Source organism: Dermatophagoides pteronyssinus, unplaced genomic scaffold, assembly GCF_027571235.1.
Source record: "Dermatophagoides pteronyssinus isolate colony J.1.1.1.1 unplaced genomic scaffold, Derpt_VIB-CSIC_2022.12 sq0002, whole genome shotgun sequence".
NCBI lineage: Eukaryota > Metazoa > Arthropoda > Arachnida > Sarcoptiformes > Pyroglyphidae > Dermatophagoides > Dermatophagoides pteronyssinus.
Window position 1 is genome coordinate 3,462,590 of NW_027461526.1, and position 26,824 is coordinate 3,489,413.

The 26,824-nt window shown below is 29.0% G+C and overlaps 7 protein-coding genes across 7 annotated transcripts; 6 read left to right on the forward strand and 1 right to left on the reverse strand.

Annotated features, from left to right (window-relative positions):
* Positions 1-22: 22 nt before the first annotated feature.
* Positions 23-2,161, forward strand: LOC142646299 (ATP-dependent RNA helicase DDX55). The gene has a single exon (XM_075824842.1). It carries the CDS (start codon positions 147-149, stop codon positions 1,923-1,925), a length of 1,779 nt encoding a protein of 592 aa, XP_075680957.1. The 5' UTR covers positions 23-146; the 3' UTR covers positions 1,926-2,161.
* Positions 2,162-2,167: 6 nt separating this feature from the next.
* On the forward strand, positions 2,168-3,852 carry Ahcy (adenosylhomocysteinase). The gene is made up of 3 exons (XM_027338833.2): positions 2,168-2,367; positions 2,432-2,815; positions 2,882-3,852. The coding sequence occupies exons 1-3, from the start codon at positions 2,292-2,294 to the stop codon at positions 3,763-3,765; spliced, it is 1,344 nt and encodes a 447-aa protein (XP_027194634.1). The 5' UTR covers positions 2,168-2,291; the 3' UTR covers positions 3,766-3,852.
* Positions 3,853-4,447: 595 nt separating this feature from the next.
* Positions 4,448-5,582, forward strand: LOC113789321 (GDP-D-glycero-alpha-D-manno-heptose dehydrogenase-like). The gene has a single exon (XM_027338843.2). It carries the CDS (start codon positions 4,448-4,450, stop codon positions 5,432-5,434), a length of 987 nt encoding a protein of 328 aa, XP_027194644.1. The 3' UTR covers positions 5,435-5,582.
* APP-BP1 (Nedd8-activating enzyme E1 regulatory subunit APP-BP1) lies at positions 5,549-7,547 on the forward strand. The gene is made up of 4 exons (XM_027338789.2): positions 5,549-5,691; positions 5,750-7,130; positions 7,195-7,265; positions 7,324-7,547. The coding sequence occupies exons 1-4, from the start codon at positions 5,618-5,620 to the stop codon at positions 7,481-7,483; spliced, it is 1,686 nt and encodes a 561-aa protein (XP_027194590.1). The 5' UTR covers positions 5,549-5,617; the 3' UTR covers positions 7,484-7,547.
* Rpn9 (regulatory particle non-ATPase 9) lies at positions 7,435-10,911 on the reverse strand. The gene is made up of 4 exons (XM_027338758.2): positions 10,506-10,911; positions 10,197-10,441; positions 8,973-10,137; positions 7,435-8,429 (listed from the first exon to the last, which is right to left on the reverse strand). The coding sequence occupies exons 1-4, from the start codon at positions 10,744-10,746 to the stop codon at positions 7,600-7,602; spliced, it is 2,481 nt and encodes an 826-aa protein (XP_027194559.2). The 5' UTR covers positions 10,747-10,911; the 3' UTR covers positions 7,435-7,599.
* A 127-nt stretch (positions 10,912-11,038) lies between these two features.
* On the forward strand, positions 11,039-12,043 carry PDCD-5 (programmed cell death 5). The gene is made up of 5 exons (XM_027338918.2): positions 11,039-11,262; positions 11,325-11,424; positions 11,490-11,581; positions 11,643-11,717; positions 11,783-12,043. Exons 1-5 carry the CDS (start codon positions 11,149-11,151, stop codon positions 11,840-11,842), a joined length of 441 nt encoding a protein of 146 aa, XP_027194719.1. The 5' UTR covers positions 11,039-11,148; the 3' UTR covers positions 11,843-12,043.
* A 2,418-nt stretch (positions 12,044-14,461) lies between these two features.
* Positions 14,462-26,775, forward strand: LOC113789218 (C-Maf-inducing protein-like). Its single transcript, XM_075824841.1, has 15 exons — positions 14,462-14,585; positions 15,513-16,636; positions 21,534-21,662; positions 21,740-21,790; positions 22,451-22,525; positions 22,594-22,695; positions 22,901-23,035; positions 23,131-23,315; positions 23,387-23,608; positions 23,677-23,769; positions 23,831-23,987; positions 24,342-24,602; positions 24,678-24,872; positions 24,931-25,036; positions 25,094-26,775. The coding sequence occupies exons 2-15, from the start codon at positions 15,896-15,898 to the stop codon at positions 25,216-25,218; spliced, it is 2,577 nt and encodes an 858-aa protein (XP_075680956.1). The 5' UTR covers positions 14,462-14,585; positions 15,513-15,895; the 3' UTR covers positions 25,219-26,775.
* Positions 26,776-26,824: the final 49 nt, after the last annotated feature.

Consider the following 26,824-nt stretch of genomic DNA (forward strand, 5'->3'; position numbering starts at 1 on the left):
ACTAAAAAATAATCAACATCGATCCATGGATTCACATGTGTCCAGTCTGATAGCTATTCTAACCCAATCTGAGCACTATGCAGTTTGAATAGAATCCATGTGGAAATTTTCCCAATTTATTTCAATCATCAATTTTTTATTTCGACATGGATTTATCTTGGGATTCTTTGGATATTGATTCCGAACTGAAAAAAATTATTAAAAATGAATTCAAATTCGAATCTATGACCCCAATACAAGCTGCATCAATACCGTTATTTATAACAAACAAAGATTTAATCGTTGAAGCTGTTACTGGTAGCGGAAAAACTTTGGCATTTGTTATTCCAATTTTGCAGATACTCATACGTAAATCACGAGCAGAAGCAATTAAAAAACATGATATCGGAGCTGTGGTTGTTAGCCCAACTCGAGAGTTGGCCACTCAGATTTTCAACGTATTCAAAATATTCACCGATCATTCAGATGAATTCCATTTTAAAATGATGTTGCTAATCGGTGGTAGTAATACTGATAAAGATATACGAAACTATGCTAACAATGGTGCCAATATAATTGTTTCTACACCTGGTCGACTGTTTGATCTACTTGAAAAATCCACCATTTTTTCTTCGAAAATTCGTCAATGTCTTGAAGTATTTGTTTTGGACGAAGCTGATCAATTATTGAATTTAGGTTTTGAAAAAACGTTGAACGATATAATTGACTATCTGCCAAAATTACGACGAACATCTCTATTCTCAGCAACACAAACAAAAGAAGTGAGTCAATTAATTCGAGCTGGCCTTAGAAATCCTATGAAAATCGAAATCAAAGAAAAGAATTTGAAAAAATTGAAACCAAATCAATTACATATGCCCAATAGATTAATGAATAAGTATATCGTTTTCGAATCAGCTGAAGATAAATTACCATTTCTTATTGATTTTATTCGACAACATTCGAAAGAAAAATTTCTAGTTTTTACATCGACGTGTGCACAAGTGAATTATTTTGAACGAATTTTAAATCGTTATCTAAGTAGTAACAAAATTTTACTACTTAAATTACATCGAAAACTTAAGAATAAGAGACAAAAAATCTATGATCAATTTCGTGAAACAAATCATTCATTGTTGCTTTGTACCGATGTTGTTAGTCGTGGTGTCGATATACCTCAAGTCGATTGGGTCATACATTTCGATTTACCGTTGACCATTGAAAACTATGTTCATCGTTGTGGCCGTTCAGCTCATCAGATCAACACTTATGGTAATTCATTATTGTTTTGTCTTGGCCATGAAATGCAATTTGTTGATCATTCTAAAAGTAGAGGTATCGATGTACAACAATTCGATCAAAATGAATTGAAATCGGATTTACAATTAAAAGAATCGCTGTTCAATTGGATTCGATCCGAATTGAAACGAAATATCAATTTTTATCAAATGTCAATAGAAGCATTTGTCAGTTTTATTCGAACTTATTCATCTAAACATCTGATGGCTAAATGGTTATTTAAAAATTGTGATGTGGTTGATATTGCCAATGGTTATGGATTGTTAACGATGCCTAAAATGCCTGAATTACGTCAGGCAAAAAAATGCTCCACTCAATTTAAAGGTAGTGATGAAGATGCTAAGATTGTTGGAAAATTTAAACAAATCCTATATGATAAGAAAGTTATCAAAAACAATGATTCGGAACAAGTATCAAAAATAGAAAGTAATACGGCTAAAAAATTCGGTTTCAAACGTAATCCAGAAATTGTCCAAACAATACGCAAAGTTCGTCGCAATAAAACGATGAAAGGACGTACGAGAAAAATTATCTTTGATGAATTAGATCTTGAAGAACTAAATTCAGATGCTAGAATGGTTAAAAAATTGAAAAAAAGTAAGATTTCAAACAAAGAGTTTGATGATTATTTTGGTCTATCCAAATGATTATCATCATAATGATAATCAACAAATGTCTTTCCTGTTTTGCAAATGGTTTTTTTATATTCTATTACGATATGATTAAATAATTGATTAGAGTTCGAGAAAATCGAACGACATTTAAATCGAAGTCGATCATACGATGTACAATTGATCGATGATTTGGCCACAAGTTTTTTTTCGTAATCAGCAATTAATTCGAATTACGCTTGCGCATAAAAAAGCATGGTTGCAATGAGTGAGTTACCGAAATGCGTGGTGGCGCATATAAAAATCATTTAGAATTTGATTTCTGGCGTTATTTTCTTTCGTCGTCGTTTCATTAATTCATAATTTTTGATTTTTGATCTAAAAAAATTACAATAATACAAAATGGCAGCCGTAGTTCAAAATGTTACTGTTCCTGAAACATTGAAAATAACGGAACAAAAACCGAAATATAAAGTTGGTAAGTTTTTCAAGCTATTAATTTTAAATTGATATTAATCGTCTTCAATTAAATTTATTTAAAGCTGACATCAAATTGGCCGATTTTGGTCGTAAAGAGATAATGTTGGCCGAATATGAAATGCCTGGTCTGATGGCATTACGTGAAAAGTATGGTCCAACAAAACCATTGAAAGGTGCTCGTATTGCTGGCTGTCTTCATATGACTATTCAGACGGCAGTTTTGATTGAAACCTTAATGGAATTAGGTGCAGATGTTCAATGGAGTAGTTGTAACATTTTTTCCACTCAAGATCATGCTGCTGCTGCAATAGCTGCTCGTGGTGTTCCGGTTTATGCCTGGAAAGGTGAAACCGAAGCTGAATATATCTGGTGTATTGAACAAACATTGATTTTTCCCGATGGAAAGCCATTGAATATGATACTCGATGATGGTGGAGATTTAACCGGTAATATAGTAATAGTTGAATTGTTATTGGACCAATTATTCATTTACATTTTTTTATTTAAAATAGCTCTTGTTCACCAAAAGTATCCCGAACTTTTGCCTGGTATTCGTGGAATTTCCGAAGAGACAACTACAGGTGTTCATAATCTATATCGTATGCTGAAAAATGGTGAACTTAAAGTTCCATCATTCAATGTTAATGATTCGGTTACAAAATCTAAATTTGATAATCTTTATGGCTGCCGAGAATCATTGGTGGATGGTATTAAACGTGCCACTGATATTATGTTAGCCGGTAAAGTTGCTGTTGTAGCTGGTTTTGGTGATGTTGGTAAAGGATCGGCAAGAAGTTTACTTGGATTTGGTTGTAAAGTGATCATCACTGAAATAGATCCGATTAATGCATTACAAGCTGCAATGGAAGGTTATGAAGTAACCTTATTGGAAGAAACCTTATCAAGAGCTTCGATTTTTGTTACAACTACTGGCTGTAAAGATATTATTCGTGGTGAACATTTTATGAATATGAAAGATAACTCTATTGTTTGTAATATTGGTCATTTTGATTGTGAAATCGATGTCAAATGGTTGGATGAAAATGCTATTGAAAAAGTCAATATCAAGCCTCAAGTCGATCGATATACATTATCAAATGGTCGACATATTATATTATTGGCTGCAGGACGTTTAGTCAATCTTGGTTGTGCAACTGGTCATCCAAGTTTTGTCATGAGTAATTCATTCACTAATCAAGTTTTGGCACAAATAGAATTGTTTAACAAAAAACATGATCTAGGAATCTATACATTGCCTAAAATTTTGGATGAAGAAGTTGCTGCTTTACATTTACCGCATTTAGGTGTTAAACTTACTAAATTAACAGATGAACAGGCTAAATATTTGGGTATCAACAAAAATGGTCCATTTAAGCCGGAACATTACCGTTATTGAATTTTCGAAACAAAAATAAATGAACAGAATTGATTGCATGTATGCAGAACAAATTGAATAAAAATTAATACTCGAAATTGTTGATAATTTTACTTCGTTCAAATTTTTTAATTTCACCCAGAACAAATAAGCTACTGCTATTAGCTAGTTTGAACCTGTTTGTGAACCATCAAAAAACAAACAAAAACAGTGATGACGATTACGATAATAAATTGATGAATAATTGAATTTATCAAATCAATCATTGCTTGTTGTTACCCCATGTAAATATTTGCAATAATTTTTTTTTTGTTGCCCAAACTTTTTCATATGGAAAAAAAGAACTGTCCTTGATAAATAATTCAAGTAATATTTGATGATAGAAAAAAAACTAGATATTACACATTCCAACATTCTTTATATATTTTATTGCAGGGTGATTTATCGGGCGCCATTGCTTTTGCCATGTGTTTGCATTATATTATCGATTTTTTCTAGCACGATGTGAACACGAGTGTTTCTACACTTATGGTAAGTTAGTGCCCTCGAGGGCAATGTGTATATGTGTGTAAATTTATAGTTTGGGTTGGCGCCACATATAAAATACAATTTTTTTTGTTTGATTATCAATATTAGAATTGGTTGTTACTGACTTTACGCTTGGACATCATTCAAGAAATTGATTTCAAGTGAATTCGAAGTGATGCCTGAATGTACAAATGATCGATTAATTTCGTTCGTTACGAATGAACACGTACTTGTTACGGGTGGTGCCGGTTACATTGGATCATCATTGGTTCCACAACTTTTACAACATGGTTATATGGTGACCGTATTCGATCAATTTTATTATGGCATTTCTTCACTGCTTTCGGTCATTGCAGATCCAAATCTAAGAATTATTAAAGGAAACATATGTAACACAAATGAATTACGTACAGTATTGACCGATGAAATCACCACTGTTATTCATTTGGCTGCAATTGTTGGTTATCCTGCTTGTGATGAGAATCCAGAATTGGCCATCGAGGTAAATGAAACAGGAACAGCTAATATCGTTGAATTGATACGACCAAATCAAAAGTTAATTTTTGCATCAACCGGATCTTGTTATGGTGCTATCAAAGGATTATGTACAGAAGAAACACCCATCTCTCCGTTAACTTTGTATGGTAAAACAAAATCCAAATCGGAAGAAATGATCTTATCCAAAGGTGGTGTTTGTTTACGATTGGCCACATTGTTTGGCGTTTCACAACGAATGCGTTTAGATTTGCTCATCAATAATATCACACAAATTTTATTGAATGAACGTGAAATCGATTTGTATGAAGCAGATTTTCGTCGCACATTTCTTCATGTTCGTGATGCTGCACATGCATTTTGTTTTACAATATCACATTATGCAAAAATGAAGGAACAAATATTCAATGTTGGCGATGAATCGATGAATATGACGAAAAAAATGGCTGCACAAAAAATCATCGAGCAGATGCCATTTCCATGTTCGATTCGTGTTTCCGTAACCGGCCAGGATAAAGATAAAAGAGATTATGAAGTTTCTTATGAGAAAATCAAACGACTTGGTTTTCGTTCGACCATTTCGATTGAAAAAGGTGTAGAAGAATTGCTTAAAACTTTACCACAAATGTCATTATCAGAAATCAAATTATCTAAAAATATTTCATAAATTATAAAATGTTATTTCTTACAAAAAATCTGTAGCGTAATGCCATCTAGTTGTGGCACTGAAACAAGTTTGTGCATGCTTTCATGTTTAGATGTTTGTTGTCCGAATTTCTATCTCTTTATGATTAAAAATAAAAACATTGATTCTATTTTGTCTTAATAAAAATAAATAAAATTTTTCTCCATGACTTCGATTCATACACCTAGTCCAAAATCACCGGAAAATGAAAAAAGTAAACGTTATGATCGTCAGATACGGTAAATTTATTTTTATTGATTTTTTGTCGTAAAAATTTTTCATGGATGTCATTTTCAGATTGTGGGGCGAAAATGGACAACAAGCTTTGGAAACATCACATGTTTGTTTGATAAATGCTAATGTTGTTGGAACTGAAGTATTAAAGAATCTTGTATTGCCCGGAATTCGTGCATTTACAATTATCGATGATCAAACCGTTAGCGAAGATGATGCCGATAGTAATTTTTTCCTTTCGGTAGAAGGATCGATTGGACAATCAAGAGCCAAAGTTGCAGCAACATTTCTTCTTGAAATGAATGAAGATGTTAAGAAAGGAGATTATTTACATGAAAATTTCGAAACATTATTAGATAAAGATGTTAGCTATTTTACCAATTTCAGTTTAGTCATTGCATGTGGCATCCGAGATGAACGATCATTGAATAGATTAAGCCAGGAAATGTGGTCATTGAACATACCATTGTTAGTGGTCAAATCTATCGGTTTTCTGGGCTACATTCGTCTTCAAGTACAAGAACATTGTGTTCTTGAACCACATCCCGATAATACACTTGAAGATCTTCGATTAACTGAACTATTTCCAGAGCTTAGTTCCTATTTTCATTCTTTTCCAGCATTTGAAGATTCAACCAGACAAGAATTGAGTCGGATACCTTCTTTAGTGATTATCTACAAAAACCTTCTCCAATGGCGTGTGAAATATCAGAAAAATATGAATGAAATTCCAAGAAATCACCGTGAAAAATCTGCTTTGATATCCATGATCAAAGATGAAATGTTTAATTTGCAAGAAAGTAATTCTTGTCAATCATTTACTGATGAATCTGGTGGTGCACGAATGGAATTGGAAAACTTTGAAGAAGCCTATAAATTAGTTAATAAAATATTTTATGATTCACCTAAAATACCGAAAAATCTACAAACTCTTTTGGACGAAGCAAAACAACTAGATATGACAATGTTGAAACAAAAATCATCAAATTTAAATTTCTGGATCATGATGAAAGCCCTAAATGAATTCATTGACCGTTATGATTGTTTGCCACTAAAAGGCAGTATACCAGATATGAATTCTGGTTCTGAACATTATGTTCGTTTACAGAAATTATATAAAACCAAAGCTAGAGAAGATGCACAATGTTTAGCAAAAATCATTCAAGATACATTAAAATGTTCGACTGTACCGGATTCGGATATTCAATTGTTTTGTAAAAATGTTCGATATTTACGCATCATACGAACCAGTCCAATATATCAGGAATTGCAAAGTAAAGCAATGCGTAATCTGGTAACATTGCGGTTACAAAATGATGAAGAAGAATCCGATTCCGATGAATTACGTTTCTACATTCTTATGCGTCTGATCGATCGTTTCTATTCGAAACATCGAAGATTTCCCGGTCAAAACATTGATGAAGTTGATATTTCCGAATTGAAGGTATTGTATTTGACATTGTAAAATATTAATATTTGTTAATTTTTATCAACGTTTATTATATTAGAGAGAATTTAAAGAATTTTGTCTTGAAGCTGGTTGTAGTATTGTGATCAAAGATGATCTCGTTCATGAAATGTAAGTATTTTCCTACTATGATTGATTTATCGATATTATAATTCACTTCAATTTAAAGTTGTCGATATGGTGGATGTGAATTACATTCAATCAGCGCATTTATCGGTGGTTGTGCCGCACAAGAAGCGATCAAAATAATTACCTGTCAATATATTCCTATCGATAATACTTTTGTCTATAATGGTCTATCAAGTACAACATCAACTTACCAACTTTAATTTTTTTAAAAATTCATTTTTTAAAATGTTATTTTCAATAAACTTTTCTTTATAAAGTAATAAATTGTACATTTTTATTGTAAAATATTTCATTTTTTCAGATGAAATTGCTAAATTCAAGCCATAATATCCTGTGCTTTATTCTCCAAAATCCGCGAGAAATCATTAATATCTTTGATCCATTTATCCAAACGATCACGCATCCCTCTAATTTGATCTTTATTCAATACTCGTGGTTGTACCCAACTGATGGTGACTTTTTGTTCAACTTCATCAATGTGACCTTTTATTAAACCTTTGGATAATGCTTTCATTACCATTAGTTCGACATCATTCTTTAGACAATCAGTTGAGGTGGCTATTTTCTCGAATGTCAATACAGCATTTGGCGATGCAAAAGCCATCTCCATTAAACATAAAAGGCAAATCTTTTTACGCATATCTGCTTCATGTACAACAAGATCTGGTTGAGTTTGCCATTTTGGTTTCAATTCGTTGAATTTCGCCATATTTCCAAAATTGAACGCGAACAATAATTCTCGCATGTATTCATGCTCGGGTTTTAATTTTTTAAGAATCGGATGAAGCAATAATTCACCGAAATTAAAGATATCTTGACCAAGTATAGCAGCCAATGACAAGGTAAAAGCACGTTGAGCTAAAACTTCATCGCTTTCTTGAATTTCAATACCAGCTGTACTACAACAACCAAGATATCGAAGTGCATTACGATAATATTCAGCGTGATCGCCAATTTTTTGATAATAATCCGATGCTAATTGAAAGAAACGTGCATGTACAGTTGTGATACCATATTCATTGTCAATCTTTTGATCAATACTCTCAATTATTTCTTTGGCACCCTTGAAATCATTAACTTCTAGTTTGATTTGGCCGCTCAATATTCCACACAAAATAACTGCCAAAGAATCATTTTTGACTTTTTCTATTAAAAAAAAATTGCATTTGAAAAAGAATGAAATTTCAATGATAAAATCTCACCTTTTATTTTGTCGATAAATTGTAACTTTTCTTCATGATTCGAAATCTCCTTCACAACAAACACAGTAATCTCAACCAAAGATAAACTTTTGATTCGAGTTTCGAAATCCGAAATGAAATTATCATAGATTTCGACCAAATTTCTTGGCTGTTCTTTATGAATAAATTCCAACAATTTGATTGTCAATTGATGCCAAAGTTTTTTATTATACAATTCATCAAATGTCACCCAATAAGATGCATAAGATGATTGTTGCTGTTTGGCAAGAAAATTTGAAACTTTTTGAGACATTTTTTCGAATGGATAAAAAATATTTTGAAACAATGAATGATTTTTCTTGTCACAATTAAAATAATAATTCGAACTGCTGTGTCACGCAGATTTTTTTCTCCAATCCCATCAACATTCATAAATGGTGTTACGCACAAGTTTAAAATTTTTTATTCATTATAAATTAAGTTTTTCGATCTCGAAATCTAAATTTACTTTTTAGTTTTTTACCAATCTCATTTGAATCATTATTATTTTCATTCAATGATTTATGTGATCGTAATCTTTTCATTGAAAATAATCTAGATTTGATTCGTGGTGTAATGGATTTTGTTTCTACATTTTCCAAAAGTTCATCCTTTGATAATGGATTCACATTATCGTCTAAAGATTCTTCCGGTAATGACAATTGATGTTGTATTGGTGAATATTTAGGTGTTAAACATTCAGAATCTACAGACGATGTTCGTGAACTGTCCGAAATTGACATTGGTTTTTTGTTATGATCATTGGAAATTTTTATTTCTTTCAAAATATCCTGAACATTCGTAAATGGATATTCGAATTGCCTTGATTTTTGTAATCGTTCCAAATAGTTATAGTAATCATATTCTTTTCCTTTGATTATAATCGATTTTCGTATCGTTTTTTTTCGTATGACTGTTCCGATTTCATCTAATCCATATTCTTGATCTGTTCGAAGTAAACATAATGGATATTGCATACCAGGTATAAATTTCGGTCCTATTTCATTGGATTCTTGTTGAAGATATTCCGTTTCTTCGATCATAGCATAATATGGTGATCCAACAATATGTTGTCCTTGCCAAATGATACTTATTTGATGTTCACCGGCATAAAGTGGTATATAAGTGATTAGAATATGATCGTCCATCAATTCAAAAAAGAATGGTATTTTTAAATTCATTCGGTTGTATTTGATTTTCATTGCTGCTTTCATCGTTAAATTTTGTGTCATTTCATCACGATAAAAACTTGACCGAACTACATTTTGTAATCGTTTACTATTATCAATTTCGATTTTTTCGGAACAAAATGATCCGATCGGACCTAATATTTCGATGATAAACGAAAATTCACGCGGATAGGATGCATAATAGATGCTAAATCGTGTCCGACGACTACGAACACCTAATGTTATGCCCATACCTTTAATTTTATAATCATTTAAAAATTGATCATGTGATTCAAGATATTTGATTTTGGAAATTATTTGATTTATCCATTGTTTCGAATGACGTGTACGAATAGGATCTGATTTTAGTAACATTGATTCTGTATGTACTTTTTTCATTTGAGATAATAGATGTATTATTTTAGCTTCGTTATGGCATTCATATATTTCGTTAACATTTAAATCCTGTATAAATGATGAAATCAATAAAAAACTATACGTTTCACGTGATGTAATAAATGTACCGTTTGTATGTTCAGATTATTTCGGATAAGGTAAAATGCCAATTTGAGATTATTGACATAATTATTGGGATTAAGGAGATCAAAACGAGGACAAGATCCAGGTCTGATTGTTTCACAAAGTGCGCATAAACGTATTCCATCACGCCAATCGTCATTGAAATTATTCGGCTTAAACGATGGTGATGATAATTGTTTTTGTAGCCATTCCATTAATCCATTTTGTCGACTTTGTCTGATCAATGAATCTTGTGATGTGATAGGTATTGTTTTTTATTCGAAAAAAAATCTTATCTTTTTTATAAAACTTACAAGTTCTCAATTTGAAAACTAAAATATTCAATGCAGAATTTATGTACAATTCATTCAATCTATGGATGATTCGCTTAACGAAATGTTTTATTGATGATTGAATAGCTGAAAATATCATTCGAATTAGATACATTAAACTAAGTTGAATTTCTTGAATCAATTCCGATGAATCGATTTGTTTGGCATAATAATGTCTATTCATTTGTCGGCGATCCATGAATGAATTATTTGATGAACTCATCTTGAATTATTATTGTAATAAAAAAATATTGGTCATGTCAATCATTTCATTTTTTTAAAATAAACATAGTAATGCAAAATTTTTCGTAGATATTGGCCATATGTGTGAGAGCTTATCAATCAAAAATCAATCATAATCATATCGAGTTTAAAATATTTCTATGGATTACTATCGAAACAAAAAAAACATTTGTCTATTATCAATTCGTCGATATCTTTTTTTTTGTTGATCGAATAAAAATTTCGAATACTTTTTTTTTAATTTGGGAATAATCAACGTCCTCTATGGACGGTGATTCGAATGTTTTTTTTTCATACACATGTGAGCAATTTGTTGATTGAAACAAACATCGGCCCAATCAATTTATTAATCTCAGAAAAGTTTTGTCAATAATAATTTAAAATGGGTGATCAAGAATTAGATGCTATTCGAGCTAGACGTTTACAAGAATTGCAAATGCAATATCAAGGTAAATCACCGGGATCGGGAATGGGTGGTCAAGGAAATATGAATATGGTAAATTAACTAATTAATATTTTTGGTTTAAAATAATTGAATTTCAATCAATGTCAATATAGCAAGAACAACAACGTGCCGCACAAGAACGACAAGAACGTGAAGAAGATGTACGAAATACAATTTTAACACAGATTTTGTCACAAGAAGCTAGGGCAAGACGTAAGTGAACAGTGATTTACAAAAATGAAAAATTTCAATCTCAATTTTTCTTTCGGTCTTTAAAGTGAGTACCATAGCATTGGCTAAACCAGAGCGCGCTAAAATGCTTGAAAATATTCTCATTACTAACGCACAACGTGGTGCTATTCGTGAAAAGGTAATATGAATTTTTTAGAAAATAAATAATTTAATTTTCAATTGAACAACCATAACAACAGCTTTCAGAAGAACAGTTAATAAATTTTCTGGAACAAGTAAATGAACAGACATCCAAAAAGAAAACTGTCGTTAAAGTAAGTGTAAATGGTTTTTTTGATTTCTGTCTTATAATTTATAATTTTTTTCCCCAAATCTATAGTATGATCGAAGGAAGACTGCTATCGATGATCTTGATGATGAGGATGATGACATTGATTAGAATTCATAAGATTTACTTGAAAATCTTAATATCATTTGGATCATCAAACAAACCCACTCAAATCTACAAAAACGATATCTTAACATCGTTTTTGAAGTTTTCAAGATTCTTCATTTGTTTTTCTTTTTTGATTCGGTTGATTGATTTCTCTGTATGTATTAAAATGAAATATTTTAAAATAAACTTAAATGCTGAAAAAAACTTTCGAATGAAAAGACTTCCCTGATTATTATTCACAAAATATTTTCGGAACAACAACAATCATAAACATTCGAATATCAACAGACGAATGGTTATTTATAGTAACTATATATGAATATTTTTTTTTGTTTGTCGCGTCATCATCGTCATTATCATCATCATCATCGATACTCAATCCAAATTGATTCATATGGAATTTTTGTTTTGTGAAAATTACTTCCTTGAAAACCTTAACCTATCATTATTATAATCACCAGATGCTTAAATACCATTAAATCAAACAAATATAGCCTTCGTTTGATGATGACGATCATCATCATCAACATCATTGGAAAAAAAATGAATCAAACTTTCATATGTTTACGTGAAAAAAAAAGTTCAACATCATGTTCGTTGTTGTTGTCGTGTGTATAAAATTATCATCGAATTTTCATTTTTTTTGACGTCATCCAAAAAAAAAAATTCAATGAAAAACAGAGAAAATCATTTTAAGTTTTCCTTTCAATCACCACGACCACACTGGTTTTCTGTTTATCAAACACAATAATTTGTTGAATGAAAACTTTATGTGTTTATCATTCATTCATTCATTCATTTCAATAAAGACCTTCATCATGATGATGATGATGTGTGAAAAAAATTGGTTAATTTCGAAATTCATCGACCCGCGATCGTCGTTGTTGGCCTTTTTGACATGCGTACGTCATCAATATTATCATGACAAAGGAAAATAATGTATTGAATTCCTTTTTACCGATATTTTTGTTCACCTTGGAATGAAAAAAAATGAAAATGTTGTATGTATTTTCAGGTCTACTGTATATTGTTGTAGGCGAATTCAAAAAAAAGAGAGGAAAATTTTCCGATATTTATGATAATTATATACAATTTTGTACATTTTTATTTCATTTTGGTACAAACATTTAATATCATCGATATCTAATTCATAATGGAATTCATTATTGATAATCAGTCAATCAATCAATCAAAAAAAAAGGAAATTAATCCGTTTTGATTGTCGATTACACAACTATGATTTTCTTGTTGTTGTTGTTGTTGTTGATCCACTTGATGATATCCAATTTAGTTATTTCATTTTGCTGATACCGATGAAATGAAATCAATTTTATTTTTCGTTGTCAAATAACAAATCAGAAAATTCTTGTTAAAAATTTTATGCCAATTGGAATTTGACAAAAATTTGTAAATATGGAAAATTCTTTACTATAAAAAACAAAAGAAAAATCAATTATAATTTATCATTTTGTTTTTTTTTTTTTTTTTTTGATTGATAACAATGATCTTGACAATGTTTTTTTTCTCATTTCAAAAGAAAAAATCAATATAAAAAAACATGTCATTTCCATGTTGTACATGTGTTATGTGTTTTATGGTACATTATTGCATCGTCAATAAAGATATAGGCAACATTATTTTGTATTCCAAAGTATATAATCATCATCATCATCATCATCATCAAAATCGACAGGTTGTAAAATAACATCGTCGATGATGATGATGATGATGATGATAATCGTCATCATCCAGGTTAGAACCTTACAGACAAATGGATAATATTTTGTATACGCCTAATCAACTAACTAACCAATCAACCAGAAAACAAAGACAACGTCAATGTACCACACAATCATTGTTTAGTATGTGTGTAATGTATAAAATTTTCAATTATACCGGTATATATGTTGTGTGATATAACAGGTTGAAAAAAAATTATACAGTTGTAATTGTGAATTGTTTGTCAATTGTCAATTTGGGATTTCATATACAAAATTTTCTGTTATTTTATTTTTTTTTTTTTTTTTTTGCTAATAATGATCATCATGATCATCATGTCTATTTCTTTCCCTCTCTCTCTTCCTCTCACTCTTTTTTTTTGCAAACTGAATTGTTTTGTTTTGTTGTTGTAAAATAATAACTAAATGAGTTGTGAAAATAAAATGATTGATTTTGGATCTAGCATTTTGTTTCAAATGTTGTGTTTTGTGTTGTTGTAATGTATTTGTCTATATTTTTTTCATGATATTTAACTACATGATTTTCAAATTAAAATGTTGGTCATATGAATTATGGAACTAACAAAAAAAAAGAAAAAGAATTTTACATTTGTGTTCACAGTGTGTGGGTGTTGGTGTTATAATCGCGAACAAAAAAAACTGCTACATTTGATTGATGTAAATAAATAAAAGATCTATTTAAATGTAATGTTTGAATGTATGGCATGTGATTGATTGATTGATTGATTGATTCATCATCATCATTGAATGAATTCAACATTTCCAGAATCAAAGTTATTACGTCAACAACTGAAGAAAAAAAACAGTATAACAAACGGATGAACTAAAAATTATCATTTTGTGTTTTGGTGTATGGTCGATAATGTAAATAATATTATACAACAGTAGTTATGATGATGATAATGATGATGACGGCTCATCTATCGTCATTTTGTTGTTATTGTTATTGTGCATTTTATATCCGTAGCTTCATTTATTAATTATTATTATTATTAATGTCATTGGTTGTAAGTCAATTTTTGTTATTTATTACTCCATTATGATTATGATTCTTTGAGACTTATTACAGTTATTATTTTTGATTGAAACTATTATCGTCATCAATTTATGGATTATTGAAACATACAATGAATCGATTTGTTATTAATATTTCAAAAAAAAATGTTGAATTGTCTTTTTGACGAAAAAAAAACATTTACTGAAAATATTCTTACGCACAAACAATTCAAAGTTTAAGTTAGTCGAATTTATCAGAAAATTTGCGCAAATTCTTGGCGCGCTTGTTTTTTCCGTTACTATTCTTCTCACCAACATTTCTTCTTATATGAATTTGAATCATCAAGATTGATAATAGCAATAAATGTACCCCATATATACAAGATATGTTTTCTATTTCTATATAGAAAACAGTTGTTTTGTTAAATGGACATGATACTAATGGAATATATAGAATTAAACATCGGAAACATAAACATATTGATCTCAATCATTTTTCTATATGCTGCTACTCTGAAACTGAACAGAATTTTTTTTGTTTTGTTCAACCAAATAGGAATTATATAAAAACTAGAAATATTTATTTTTTGTTGGTTCAATTCACAATTTTTTTCAGTTAGATTGATGATTGTTTTCCACATTGATATATAATATGATTTTATCTCTCATCTTCAACTATTTCAATCCAATCTTGAGATAGAAATTTTTTCAATCAACAAACATTATTGATAGAAGAAAAGTGTGTTTGTTTTTTCCCATTTTTTCTAACCGGCTCAATCAAATCATTTGGATTTTTGTAAAACTGATGATAATGAACTATTATTTGACATTTTTTTTGTTTGTTTGAATTTTCTTCAAAATTCTGATTAATTTTTATCCATGATGAAATAAATGAACTGAACTGAGTACAATCCTTTTTTGTTTTGTTTTTAATTTAGTTGTTGATGAAAACTGATCATCATCATCTGACTAGAAAAAAATCCGGCCATTACGTCATCATCATCATCACCTTTGTCGTCGTCGTTGTTGTTGTTGCACCAAACTTTAAGTTATTATCGATCACGTAAATCAAAAAAAAAGAAAAAAAAGAAAACACTTGAAAAGGGAAATGACAATATTTTCATTTTAAATTTATCAACATTTGTTGATTGATTGAATGATCAAACAAACAAAACAATTTTGACGTTTTTTTTTGTTTTGTTTTCTGTTTTTTAATCGTCAATCAGACAAATAATTTATTGATTGATAAACAAAAACCCGGTTCAATAATTTATTAAGTTATCATCAGAAAATTGTCAATCAATTTGAAAAACAGAAAATCATGGCTGCCCCATCATCACCTTCATCATCATCAACAACAACATTCGAATCAACATCGGATTTATCACCAATATCCAAATCACCAACACCATCATCAGATGGTAATTCATCGTCATCATCATCATCATCTGGTTTATCTAGTTTTGGTAGTTTTGCTCAAACAGATATCCGTATAACATATGAATCGGATGAAGGTACACCATTGGAAGAGAATATTATACCACATAGGCCACAATTATCAATCAATAATTGTAATAAATTATTACGACAAAATGGTAATACAATATTTACATCATCACAATTACCATCGGCATTTTCATCACCATCATTATCTGAATGTGGAATCGATGAACCACAAACATCAACAAAAACGACAATAACAACAAAAACAGCCATACAATCATCATTGAATACAATAAATAATTTGAAAAATAATAATGTTAAAAGTGCGGCTCATCTTCGCATACAAGGTCTGATATTTGATCAAACACATTTATTAATATCACGTGCAACCAGTATGGATGAAGGTATATTTCAATCACCATTAAATTCACCAAATCGATCATCAGCACCATCAAGTCCAATTGGACCAAAATTTAAAATCATACATGAAGGTGATGTTCATCTTTGTCGTTTAAATCATCAACGTACGATTGTTTCGAAAATATTAAGCTCGAAATTTTTACGCCGTTGGGAAACACATCGTATCTATTTAACATCAGTAAATTTGGCTTCCAAAACGGTATGTTTGTTTATTATTCTTAGTTTCTTCTTTTTGTTAAAATTCTAAACTAGATTGATGATTAATGTTGACAAAATCTCAAACATTATTATGACAAAGATTTTTTCGATAACATTCCAGAAAAAAAACATACATTTTTTTGTATAAAGAACAAAGTAAACAAAAATATTATTTGGAATGTTTAATGTTTAAAAAACGAAAAAATGTCAAACACAAAAAACCCTTTGAGTTTAAAAAATTTCCAAAAAAATTACGATTGTTTGCATATTTCAATTGAACTATTCAATGATGATGATGATTATGCAATATTCATCGTCATCAGGATGATGAAAATTTCATTTATTTAATTGCATATTTGTCAAGCAAATTTTTTTTCCAGATATTAAAATCATAATTTCTATGCATCCCTATTGAAAATGCATTGACGACAATGTGAACAAGTGATATGGAAAGAGAACAAATCACGTCAAATGGCCCCTTCGATAGTTTGCTTCACTGTATTGCATTTTTTAAATTTTCTTTCATCATGAATTTTTGATTTTTTTTACATTGTTCAGTTGGAAATAAAATCAAATATTCTTCTGGAGAAAAAAAATCTTGTTCAATCTCAAATCTGATCAAATTGATCGTCTGAAAAGATATATGACGTTCATTTACATTCATCATCTGATGTTTCACTTGGTCAATCATTGATGATGGTGATCATCAATGATTATTATGATGAAAAACAAAACAAAAAAAAACAAATATTATGATGTTGTTGTTATTGTGTTTTGTCTGTTTTGTTGTTTTGCCTTACAGAATTGCAATCATCATCATCAGTGTTTTTTTCCATTCAATTAATAAAATATAAAAAAAATTTCCCAAATAAAAACATCAACTGAATTGATGGATTGGATATTTTTGTTGTTGTTTTTTTTTCATCCATTCCGTTTTTTTTTCAATTTTTCCAAAGTTATCCATTTCAACGTATCGTTGTTTTTTGACAAATCATTTTTTTGTTGTTGTTGTTGGTTTGATTGATCATGATCATGGTGATAGGGATTTCTGAGTTTTTTTTTACTACTACTATTGAGAATAAGAATGAAAAAAATTTGATCAATTCATTCGAACAACAACAACAACAAAAAAATTGAATTGATCTCATCAATTCAATTCAATCAATTTTGCAACAAATAATAACCAGTAACAATAATAGAAAAGAATGAAAAGATATAAATGAAAACTAGATGATGATGGTAAAACCTCGAAAACACAGAGAGAGACCTAGAAACATTGCATGATGCCATTGAATAATGACGTCAATTGTGACCCAAATTTTTTTTAACGTAAAAATTTTATAACGACAACAACGTGAATATTGATGCATGTACTGCAGAATCTGGCTGTAGAATATATGAAAGAAGAAGGGAAAAAATGTGTTATTTTTTTTCTTGGTATACCAATAGTTGCTTGCTTGCCTTGGTTGTTCCTTGTTTCATAAAATTCACTTTTTTTTATATTTTGAAACATTTATATATCTCTCTCCCCCCGCACATACTCGATGATATACAATCATAATAATGATATATATGTGCGTGTGCATATCAACCGAAAAATTCTGGGTTCTTTTTATGGTCCGGTTTTTTTTCAGAATTCATTGTTATTGTGGATGCTATTATAGCTTTTTTTGTTTTGTTTTGTATAGTCATAATCCAACCAGACCAGTTGCAATTATTCTTATTGAAATATTTTGATACTATATTATCATCATTATTAGTGGTTATAAAGTTCTTCACAATGGTAAATTAATGGAATTGTAAAGCTGTTTATTTTCTGGTCGGAAATATAATTTATGGAAAATGAGAATAAAAAGTTTTTTATTACTTATCATTTTGGATTGAAATTGACCAACTTTGTTGATGATGACAAGACTTTTTTTTCGGTAAAGTCTTTTATCTTTTCATTAGATTATCATTGCCAGATACAGAATAGTTGCATTATTATTATTTGTTAAATAACTAAATACCGACCGAAAAAAAATTGCCACTGTTTATGGATAAAATAATAATGATAATCCACTGAATTCAGTTATTAGCTTTGTAACCTTATGAATTATTATTATTATTATCATGTATATGATTCATTTTTATCAGCTTTTTGTTTTTGTTGGAAATGTTAAACAACAAAAGAAAATTTCGAATAAATTTTTTAAAATTACCAATCATGATGATGATGAATGACATTATCATAAAATTTTCGTCTCCCCTATCGATATTATAGCCTAAGCAAAACTACGAATAGAAAAAAAATCGATATTTTAAATTCTTGTTTTGTGAATAATAATAGAGAGAAAATTTTCCATTAAACTAGATTAATAAAGGTTTCCAAGGTTTATTGTGATAGAGATAAATACTAATCATAAAAATGAGAAAGAAAACAAAAATTTAGGTCAATTCTGTATCAATGTTTTTATCTAACTCTTCTTCATTTTTTTTCTGACACAATCATTTTCAAACACCACCACCACCAACATCATCATTATGATGATCATCATAAATGTGTCGTCCGATTGTCGTGAAATCAACCAACCAACCAACCAGCCAGCCACACACATAGATTTATATATGTGCAACAAAAAAAACATTTCTTCATATTGACGTCATGAATTTAGGATCCCTTGATTTGTATTGCCAATTTTTTTGGGAGGGGGGGGGTTGATAGTGGATTCATTTTTATGTTTGTTTGTTTATTGTTGTTTGATAGTAAACAACAACAACAACAACAACAAATAACACTTATTATTATTGAAATCCTTTGAAACATGAATAACAACAACAACAACAATTTACGAACAATGTTTTGTGTGATATAAACACATAAACCCAAACATAATAACAATGATAATGTTGTTGTTGATGATGAAACTAATAAAAACTTTTAATCATTTAGTGGCCAAAATTTTTTTTCTAGTCTGTAACAATCATTTTATTATTATATGACGTTTGATTAACCCTTTTTTCTTTAGTCCAATATATTGGATGATGACCAATATTATTGATGTTAATGATGTTTTTGATGTTTGGTTCGTTTATCCCATCCGATATAAAGTTTTTTTTTCTATCAACATCATCATCATTATTATGACTAGAAAAAATTAGGATTGAAAACAAAACCTATACATATCTATGGAATCAGAAAAAAAGGCCATATGCTTAATTTTGCTTTGTTTTCAATTTTGTTTTCAATTCTTTTAACAATCGAATCAATGATGATAATGATGCTAATAACAACAACTTGATGTTAATACGATGAAATAAAGCAATGTTAAATATAAATATTAAAAAAATAATGTTTTTTGTATTGTATGATGTATTGGGCAATCAAACAAAAACAAAAACAAAACTTTTTTCCTTTATAATAATCATCATATAGCACGCGCGTGTTTTATTCTTACATCACAACCATTTAAAAAAAATTCGGGTTCAATCAAGTTTTTCATTCATTTTCCTGCTTTTTTTTTGCTTAGGGTTTATATTGGTATTATTTAGTCTTGTATTGGTAAATGCCAAAAGTTCAATACACTTGAATACATTTATGCACCCATTTATACTAACTGTACACACACATGTACATTGCCTTAGAATTGAAAGATGCTACAATACTGAACTGAAATTCAATATAAATTCTCGTTTTTTTCCTACATCAGACACACTATATATACTTGAACTTTTTATTCCCATGGCTTTAGGACTGATAGATTTTAGTAGTTTCAAACAACAATATAATATTTAAAAAAATAACACAAATTCTCGATTGTGTAACAAAATATTTATCCTTTTGCTCTCAATCGACATACAAAAACAGTATATTTATGATAATTAAATATAGAATCTTAAGTTTTGTTTCCTAAAAATTGAATTTTATTGTTGTTGTTGTTGTTTTTTTTGTCAACCACTGATTTAACCCGATTCTTTTGTTTCGTTATTGTTGTAATTAGAATTCATTTTCTTTTGATGATTATATAATAATAACAACTTACGTAATAACGTAATCATTATTATGATAAGAAAATCTGAATGTGTTCCAAATTCTTTTCTCACATTTCTTTTGCTTTTTTAGCACATTCATTGATTTTTTTCAGAGTGTATTTTTTGTTTTCATTCGTAAATTTAGAACAATCTGGTTGACGAGTATGCGTTGGATGTATTTTATTGTAAAAGTTACGTAGTTGTTGTTTATTATTATTATTCAATTTGATTCATGAAAATGTTTTATGAATGATTTTTTTTATGAATAAGGACATAAACTATATGTGAGTACATGAGTTCGTGTGTGTGTGTGTGACACAGTTTTTTTAGGTCGATAGAATCACGTAGGCTATGACGATTTTAGTGTTCCAGAAACGAACAGAGTATTAATACTATACACAGAGAGTTTTAGATCGGTTACGTCAACGTAACCGACTGAATTTTGTCTTGTTCAAAATATCACAATGAACTAGATACAGTGTGTATATATGTGCGTGTGTATGTAATATTAACAACAACAAAAAAGTCTTTGACCGAAATTATTACGGATAAGAATCGAATCAATTGAGAAAAATAAAACTAGGTCAACTTCGGTATATTCGATATTTACGTTTACATCATTAGGCAATAACAGCAGCTGACCTGCTCTGTTATCTGAATTCAAATTACGTAGATTATTGTTTGTTTTTTTTGTTTGTTTGGGTGTACATGAAAAAACATAACGTTCATGGCCAGAATTAAGTACTACCGGTTTATGTTTTTGGATTTATCTTTCTTTTTTTTGCGTTTTTATTGAAAATGAATGAATCACATTCTTAGAATTTAATATTAATACATTTTTTGGAAGAAAATTAATTTTAAAAATAATTTTTTTCTTAAAAATATAGCCAATTGGTTTTATGGAAGTTCCATTACCATATAGTCAGATTGAAAATGCATATGCTGTAAATCGTTGGGATACGAATCAAAAATTTTATATTCGTATAGTTGTTGTTGATGGATCGGTACTGTTACAGGTAGATTTTTCAATTTTTTGACTTTTTAAGTTTGAAATCGATTTTTTTCATTGAAATTTTTTTTCATTGTTCAATAGCTACCAAACAAATGGGTACGAGATCAATGGCTTTATTCAATCAATTGGAAGGTAAAAATTCTCATTGAAAAAATATTTGTTTGTTTTGTTATCTAAAAAGAATCTATTTTTGCATTTTTTTTCTATTCTAATGACGTATTCATTGAAAACAAAATATTTTATTATATTATTTTTTTTCAAGAGGCGATGCCGGGTAACGGAATCGAAAATGAATAGGATTTTTTTTAATAATAAAAATAAATTTATAAATAAATGAACGATGACATCATCATTATCATCATTGTTAGTTATCATTAATTGTCTGTTCAAATTCCAAATGTTGATGTTGTTCATATTGTTCATAAATTTTTTTTATGAGAAAATTTTTTTTGATATTTGATTTCAATTTCAAAATTCTTACTTTTTTTATATTAATAACATCATAATCATTCAGCACATTAAACAAACCAAAAAAAAAGAAGAGAAATCAAATATCAAAAGGCGACAATTCTGTGGAATTTTCTATTTTCAATTTTTTCCCGTTTCTCTACCCTCATAGAAAATAAAATTTAAAATTTTGTTTTTCCTCTTTTAATTGCTTTACGTACAAGCTTAGGTTTCGTTTTTTTTCTAAATTTGTTTTTTCCATTATTTCCATCTCTCACTTTTTTTCAACAATATTTTGTATTTTTGCAATTTTTCACCCTTTCTCTATAATTCACTCTTTTCTAGCGTTTCATGCTCAAATATCAACAAATATTGGCCAATCCATCGATTCGCCCTGATGTACTTACTAAAGAATTAAAAGTTTGTTTTTTTTCTTGTTTGTTTGATGGAAAAAGAAATTCATTTTGATTTTTTTCTATGCGAAACAGAATCTGATTGAATTAACGTTGACTACACCATTGCAGGATGAATGTATTTATCAAACATCGTTGGATGTCATCAATGAATTATTGCAGTTAAGACTTAAAGACGTAAGTTTCACCCGTCAATAAAATATGAACGAATAAATGAAATGTTATATGAATGTCATTGGCCTTCTTTATTATTGATTGAAAACATTCATTATAATCTTTACATTGAAACAAATAAAAAAACAAAGAAAGAAATTCTTTTTTATTCATAGTACATTCGCCTTTATTTGTATGTTTTTTGTTTTTTTTTCAAATAATGAAACAGTTTGAACGAGATGACGAAAAAACCTATGAAATGCAAATGACAGCACGGAAAGTAAATGAAGAAATTATTAAGCTTTTATCACCATTTCTTGAACGTACAAATCCTAGTATTGAAATTTGTCGATTTTTAAGCAAGGTTAGTAAACTTATTATTCACATCGGAAAACGGAAAATATTAACAAATCACAATTTGATTGTTTATTTTTACTGGATATTATTGGAAAATTATAGCATTGCCGTAAATATCCACGATCAATGGTTATTTGTGAATATTATGCCGAAATTGTACAACGTATTCTTAAACATAATATGGATTTTGGTAAATATCCACGAATGCGTGTACTTGTACAAGATTATTTTGTTGCATTGAATCAACATAATGATGGCAATCATTTGATTCAGACATTCATCTATAGGTATAATTTGATTTGCATTTTTTTCGGATAATGGTGATGAAAACATCTTTTCTTCTTCTTTTTCTTGTTAGTGTTCATGGACGAACTATGATGTGTCCACATCCACGTGTCATTAGTAATTTAGTTTCCGTTTGTTTGGCAACAATATTTTCATTGTTTGAATATCGTCAATTGGATTCGGTTCAATCAATCAAAAATGTTGATGATGATGATGCAGAAGCAGATATCGAAACATTCGATGATGAAGAATGGCAAATTCATGTCAATTGTTTTATTGATATGTTTCGTTTTATGTAAGCGTTTTTTTTGTCGTCTAAAGACATAAACATTTAATCATTTATTCATTCTTGGTCGGTATTAGATCACAATATGAAGATTGGCGATTATCATTAGCTCAAATACTTCAACCGATTCCTTTACCCGATTCAGCATTGAGTGATCCGAAATTTTTCTTGTAAGTTTCGTTTTAATTTTGAATGAGAAGTTTTAAAATTTGTTGTGTTTTTTTCAAATAGATTATTTAAGCCTGTGATTGAGAATGTTGCAAATGATCATCGTTGTGACGTACACCAAATGTTATTAGGTATACGTGAAAATAAATCTAACTGGCTTGATCTCTATACACCGGGCAATATTGGCTGCGATGATGATGGTCAACTTTGGAGCACTATGGTATGATATATGTTTTTTCTTTTCATTGATTACCTTTGAACAAACAAAATAAAAAAACGATCATAATGTGATGAATCAAAATTATGTTCATCATCATCACTAATCCCAATTTTGTTTTCGAGCATTGACAGTCATTAGTTCATGAATTTTTTATTTCTTTCATGTTCTCTTCTAGAGAAAAATATTCTTCGCTATTCTATTATATTGATTGTTAAATTAACTAATAAAAAAAATTTCTTTTTTCTATGTATTTTGAATTATTAATTCCATCAAACAATAGACCACCTTTTATTTTCATACTTAATAATATTTTTGTTATTGTTTTTTATTTTCTTTTATTTTCCTTTACAATAGCTTAAAACATTGATTAGCTGCTGTTGTCGACGTAAAAGATTCTATCAAGTATTGGTCAAATCATCATTGGATGCTTGTTTATTATTGGCATTAAGAGAGGAGGAAACCTGTCAGAAAATTCTATGCGATATGATTGAAATGGAGCTTATAGAAAATTCATCGGATGTACAACAACAAATAATAACAACATTACAAAGTACATCTACTGGTCGACAACAATATGAGGATCTTTGTCAACGACAACTACATCTCAGGGAATTTGTAAGTTCATTCACATTTTTTATTTTTTTTATTTTCTTCTTAAAATAAACATTATTATCAATTGTTTTTTTATAGCAAAAAAAAGGTGGTCCAAAAAAACTAACACTACCTTCACGATCTACTGATGCTGATCTGGCCAGATTATTGAGTGCCGGTTCATTCGGTGATCTTGAAAGTCTTTCATTGGCATTTACACAGGTGACTAGTGCTAGTGCACAGCATCTGATTAAATTGCCTTCGCTTCGTTATTTAAATCTTTGGTCTACACAGGTACAATTTGTATTCTATTAAGAGTTATTGTTATTAATTTTTTTCCGTCAAATTACAGTTCACTGACTCTGGTCTTCAATTACTTGCCGAACATTTAACGCAATTACAGGTTCTAAATCTTTGTGAAACACCTGTCACCGATAAAGGTTTACTTTATCTCACAGGTAAAATTTGATTGAATTTTACATTCACATTAAGTAAGAATAATTTTTTTATTCTAGCATTGAAAGATCTTCGTAAATTGAATCTCAATAGTACAAATCTTTCATCACAAACATATGAAAATTTGAAACAAAAATTACCATCATTACAAGAAATTGATGTTCGTTATACCGATGCCTGGTGAATTAATGAATGAACAATTTTAAATATTGACTAATTGTTCATTCAAATAAATTGCTGCTATATTAATCAGACAATTCAAACAAGAACCATAAAAAAATCATCATTAATATTATTTCATTTTTTTGGATTTCATTCTACACTAAATTTTTACATTTTTTACACCCACATACACACATCATATATCCATAGTCGTATTTTGGAAATCATTGAATCACATATACGATATACAATATAGTAATTTGTTGTCATTAATCTACAATCGAGAAGAAATCTATTTCGATAAAACATCGTTTAATTATTTTGTTTTTTTCTAATGATTTTTTTCTGATTTATCATGCACGCATATACAATCATATTTCGCATTTTTTTTGACACATTTGAATTGAATTCGTTTATTTTTTGTCTCACCGCAACACTGTGAATATTTTTCATTTTTCATCATCTTATTTATCATATAATCAAAACTTCATTTTACATTCAATTTTTTAAAAAAATCTTAATGTTTTGACCATGTATATCGATCAAAAAAAAAAAAAAAATTAAGATTTTTGTCATATGAAACAAAAAACTTGATAACAGTATGCCAATTTTTTGGGCAAACAAAATTGTATCATATAAAGAACACCGTGTATTCAATCGCAATTGATATATTTATTTATTTATTTCAATGAAATGATGTGTGTGTGTGTGTATTAAGTTCTTTAGTTTTTTTTCGTTTTGCTCTTGCTATATTATTTAACGTTTTTTTTTCGTTTGTTTTAATTGATATCTGGAATACATGCACAACATACCATTTCTTGAAACATTTTTGTTTTGTTTTTTTTCGAATCATTATGTGTGATCTATACAATCTATATACACCAAAAATCTATTGATTTATTCAAAATTTTACCCAAGCCTTGTTATTCGATCATCATCATCATCCGGTTGTTGGCTTATTTTTTGCCTATTTGAATTTCATTTTATTTATGAATTTTATTATTATTGTCATCATCATAATTATCATTTACACATTGTATTCGTTTGTGTGTGTGTATGTGTGAAGAATGTAATGAGATAAGTATGTATATCCATTACATTCAAAATGTTATCATCATTTTCTTACCTCCATCATACACCATTATTGTTATTTTGGAAATGCTTTACCTATTTTGTTTTGAAACATTGAATATTTATCTTCATTAACAACCAAAATCATATACAATGCACAGAACAACAAACACATCCACAGATAATTTTTGGAACTATTTATTAGCACACATTTATTTAATTGAAAAATTTAAATTTGATTTGATATTAATTTATTTATGTTCTGGTTTTTTTTTGATGTTTGTGATTTACTTATTCATTTCATTCATCCTACATAGATAATAATGATATATACTATATATTGACCTCACCCATCTATTTACAATTATTATATTTTAGCTGGTCTCAACTAATCAATCAATCAATCAATCTAACAATTTTCGATTCATAACAAACAATGTTTTTAGATTTCCTTTCATCATAGTTCTACATGAATAGATTCCATACAAAATCAATCCTATATTCAAAACATTATTTTATGAATTGATTATAATGATTTGTTGTGAAGCATTTGATCA

Coding starts and splice junctions, on each gene's coding strand:
- PDCD-5 (XM_027338918.2), top strand. CDS start 11,149: ATGGGTGATCAAGAATTAGATGCTATTCGAGCTAGACGTTTACAAGAA. Junction 11,425..11,489: donor ACAAGAAGCTAGGGCAAGAC/GTAAGTGAACAG, acceptor CGGTCTTTAAAG/TGAGTACCATAGCATTGGCT. Junction 11,582..11,642: donor GTGGTGCTATTCGTGAAAAG/GTAATATGAATT, acceptor CCATAACAACAG/CTTTCAGAAGAACAGTTAAT.
- Rpn9 (XM_027338758.2), bottom strand. CDS start 10,746: ATGAGTTCATCAAATAATTCATTCATGGATCGCCGACAAATGAATAGA. Junction 10,442..10,505: donor AGTTTTCAAATTGAGAACTT/GTAAGTTTTATA, acceptor TCACATCACAAG/ATTCATTGATCAGACAAAGT. Junction 8,430..8,972: donor GATTGGTAAAAAACTAAAAA/GTAAATTTAGAT, acceptor TTTTTTTAATAG/AAAAAGTCAAAAATGATTCT.
- LOC113789218 (XM_075824841.1), top strand. CDS start 15,896: ATGGCTGCCCCATCATCACCTTCATCATCATCAACAACAACATTCGAA. Junction 22,526..22,593: donor TACTTACTAAAGAATTAAAA/GTTTGTTTTTTT, acceptor TATGCGAAACAG/AATCTGATTGAATTAACGTT. Junction 24,603..24,677: donor AACTACATCTCAGGGAATTT/GTAAGTTCATTC, acceptor GTTTTTTTATAG/CAAAAAAAAGGTGGTCCAAA.
- LOC113789321 (XM_027338843.2), top strand. CDS start 4,448: ATGCCTGAATGTACAAATGATCGATTAATTTCGTTCGTTACGAATGAA.
- LOC142646299 (XM_075824842.1), top strand. CDS start 147: ATGGATTTATCTTGGGATTCTTTGGATATTGATTCCGAACTGAAAAAA.
- APP-BP1 (XM_027338789.2), top strand. CDS start 5,618: ATGACTTCGATTCATACACCTAGTCCAAAATCACCGGAAAATGAAAAA. Junction 5,692..5,749: donor CGTTATGATCGTCAGATACG/GTAAATTTATTT, acceptor TGTCATTTTCAG/ATTGTGGGGCGAAAATGGAC. Junction 7,131..7,194: donor TTGATATTTCCGAATTGAAG/GTATTGTATTTG, acceptor TTATTATATTAG/AGAGAATTTAAAGAATTTTG.
- Ahcy (XM_027338833.2), top strand. CDS start 2,292: ATGGCAGCCGTAGTTCAAAATGTTACTGTTCCTGAAACATTGAAAATA. Junction 2,368..2,431: donor AAAACCGAAATATAAAGTTG/GTAAGTTTTTCA, acceptor ATTTATTTAAAG/CTGACATCAAATTGGCCGAT. Junction 2,816..2,881: donor TGATGGTGGAGATTTAACCG/GTAATATAGTAA, acceptor TATTTAAAATAG/CTCTTGTTCACCAAAAGTAT.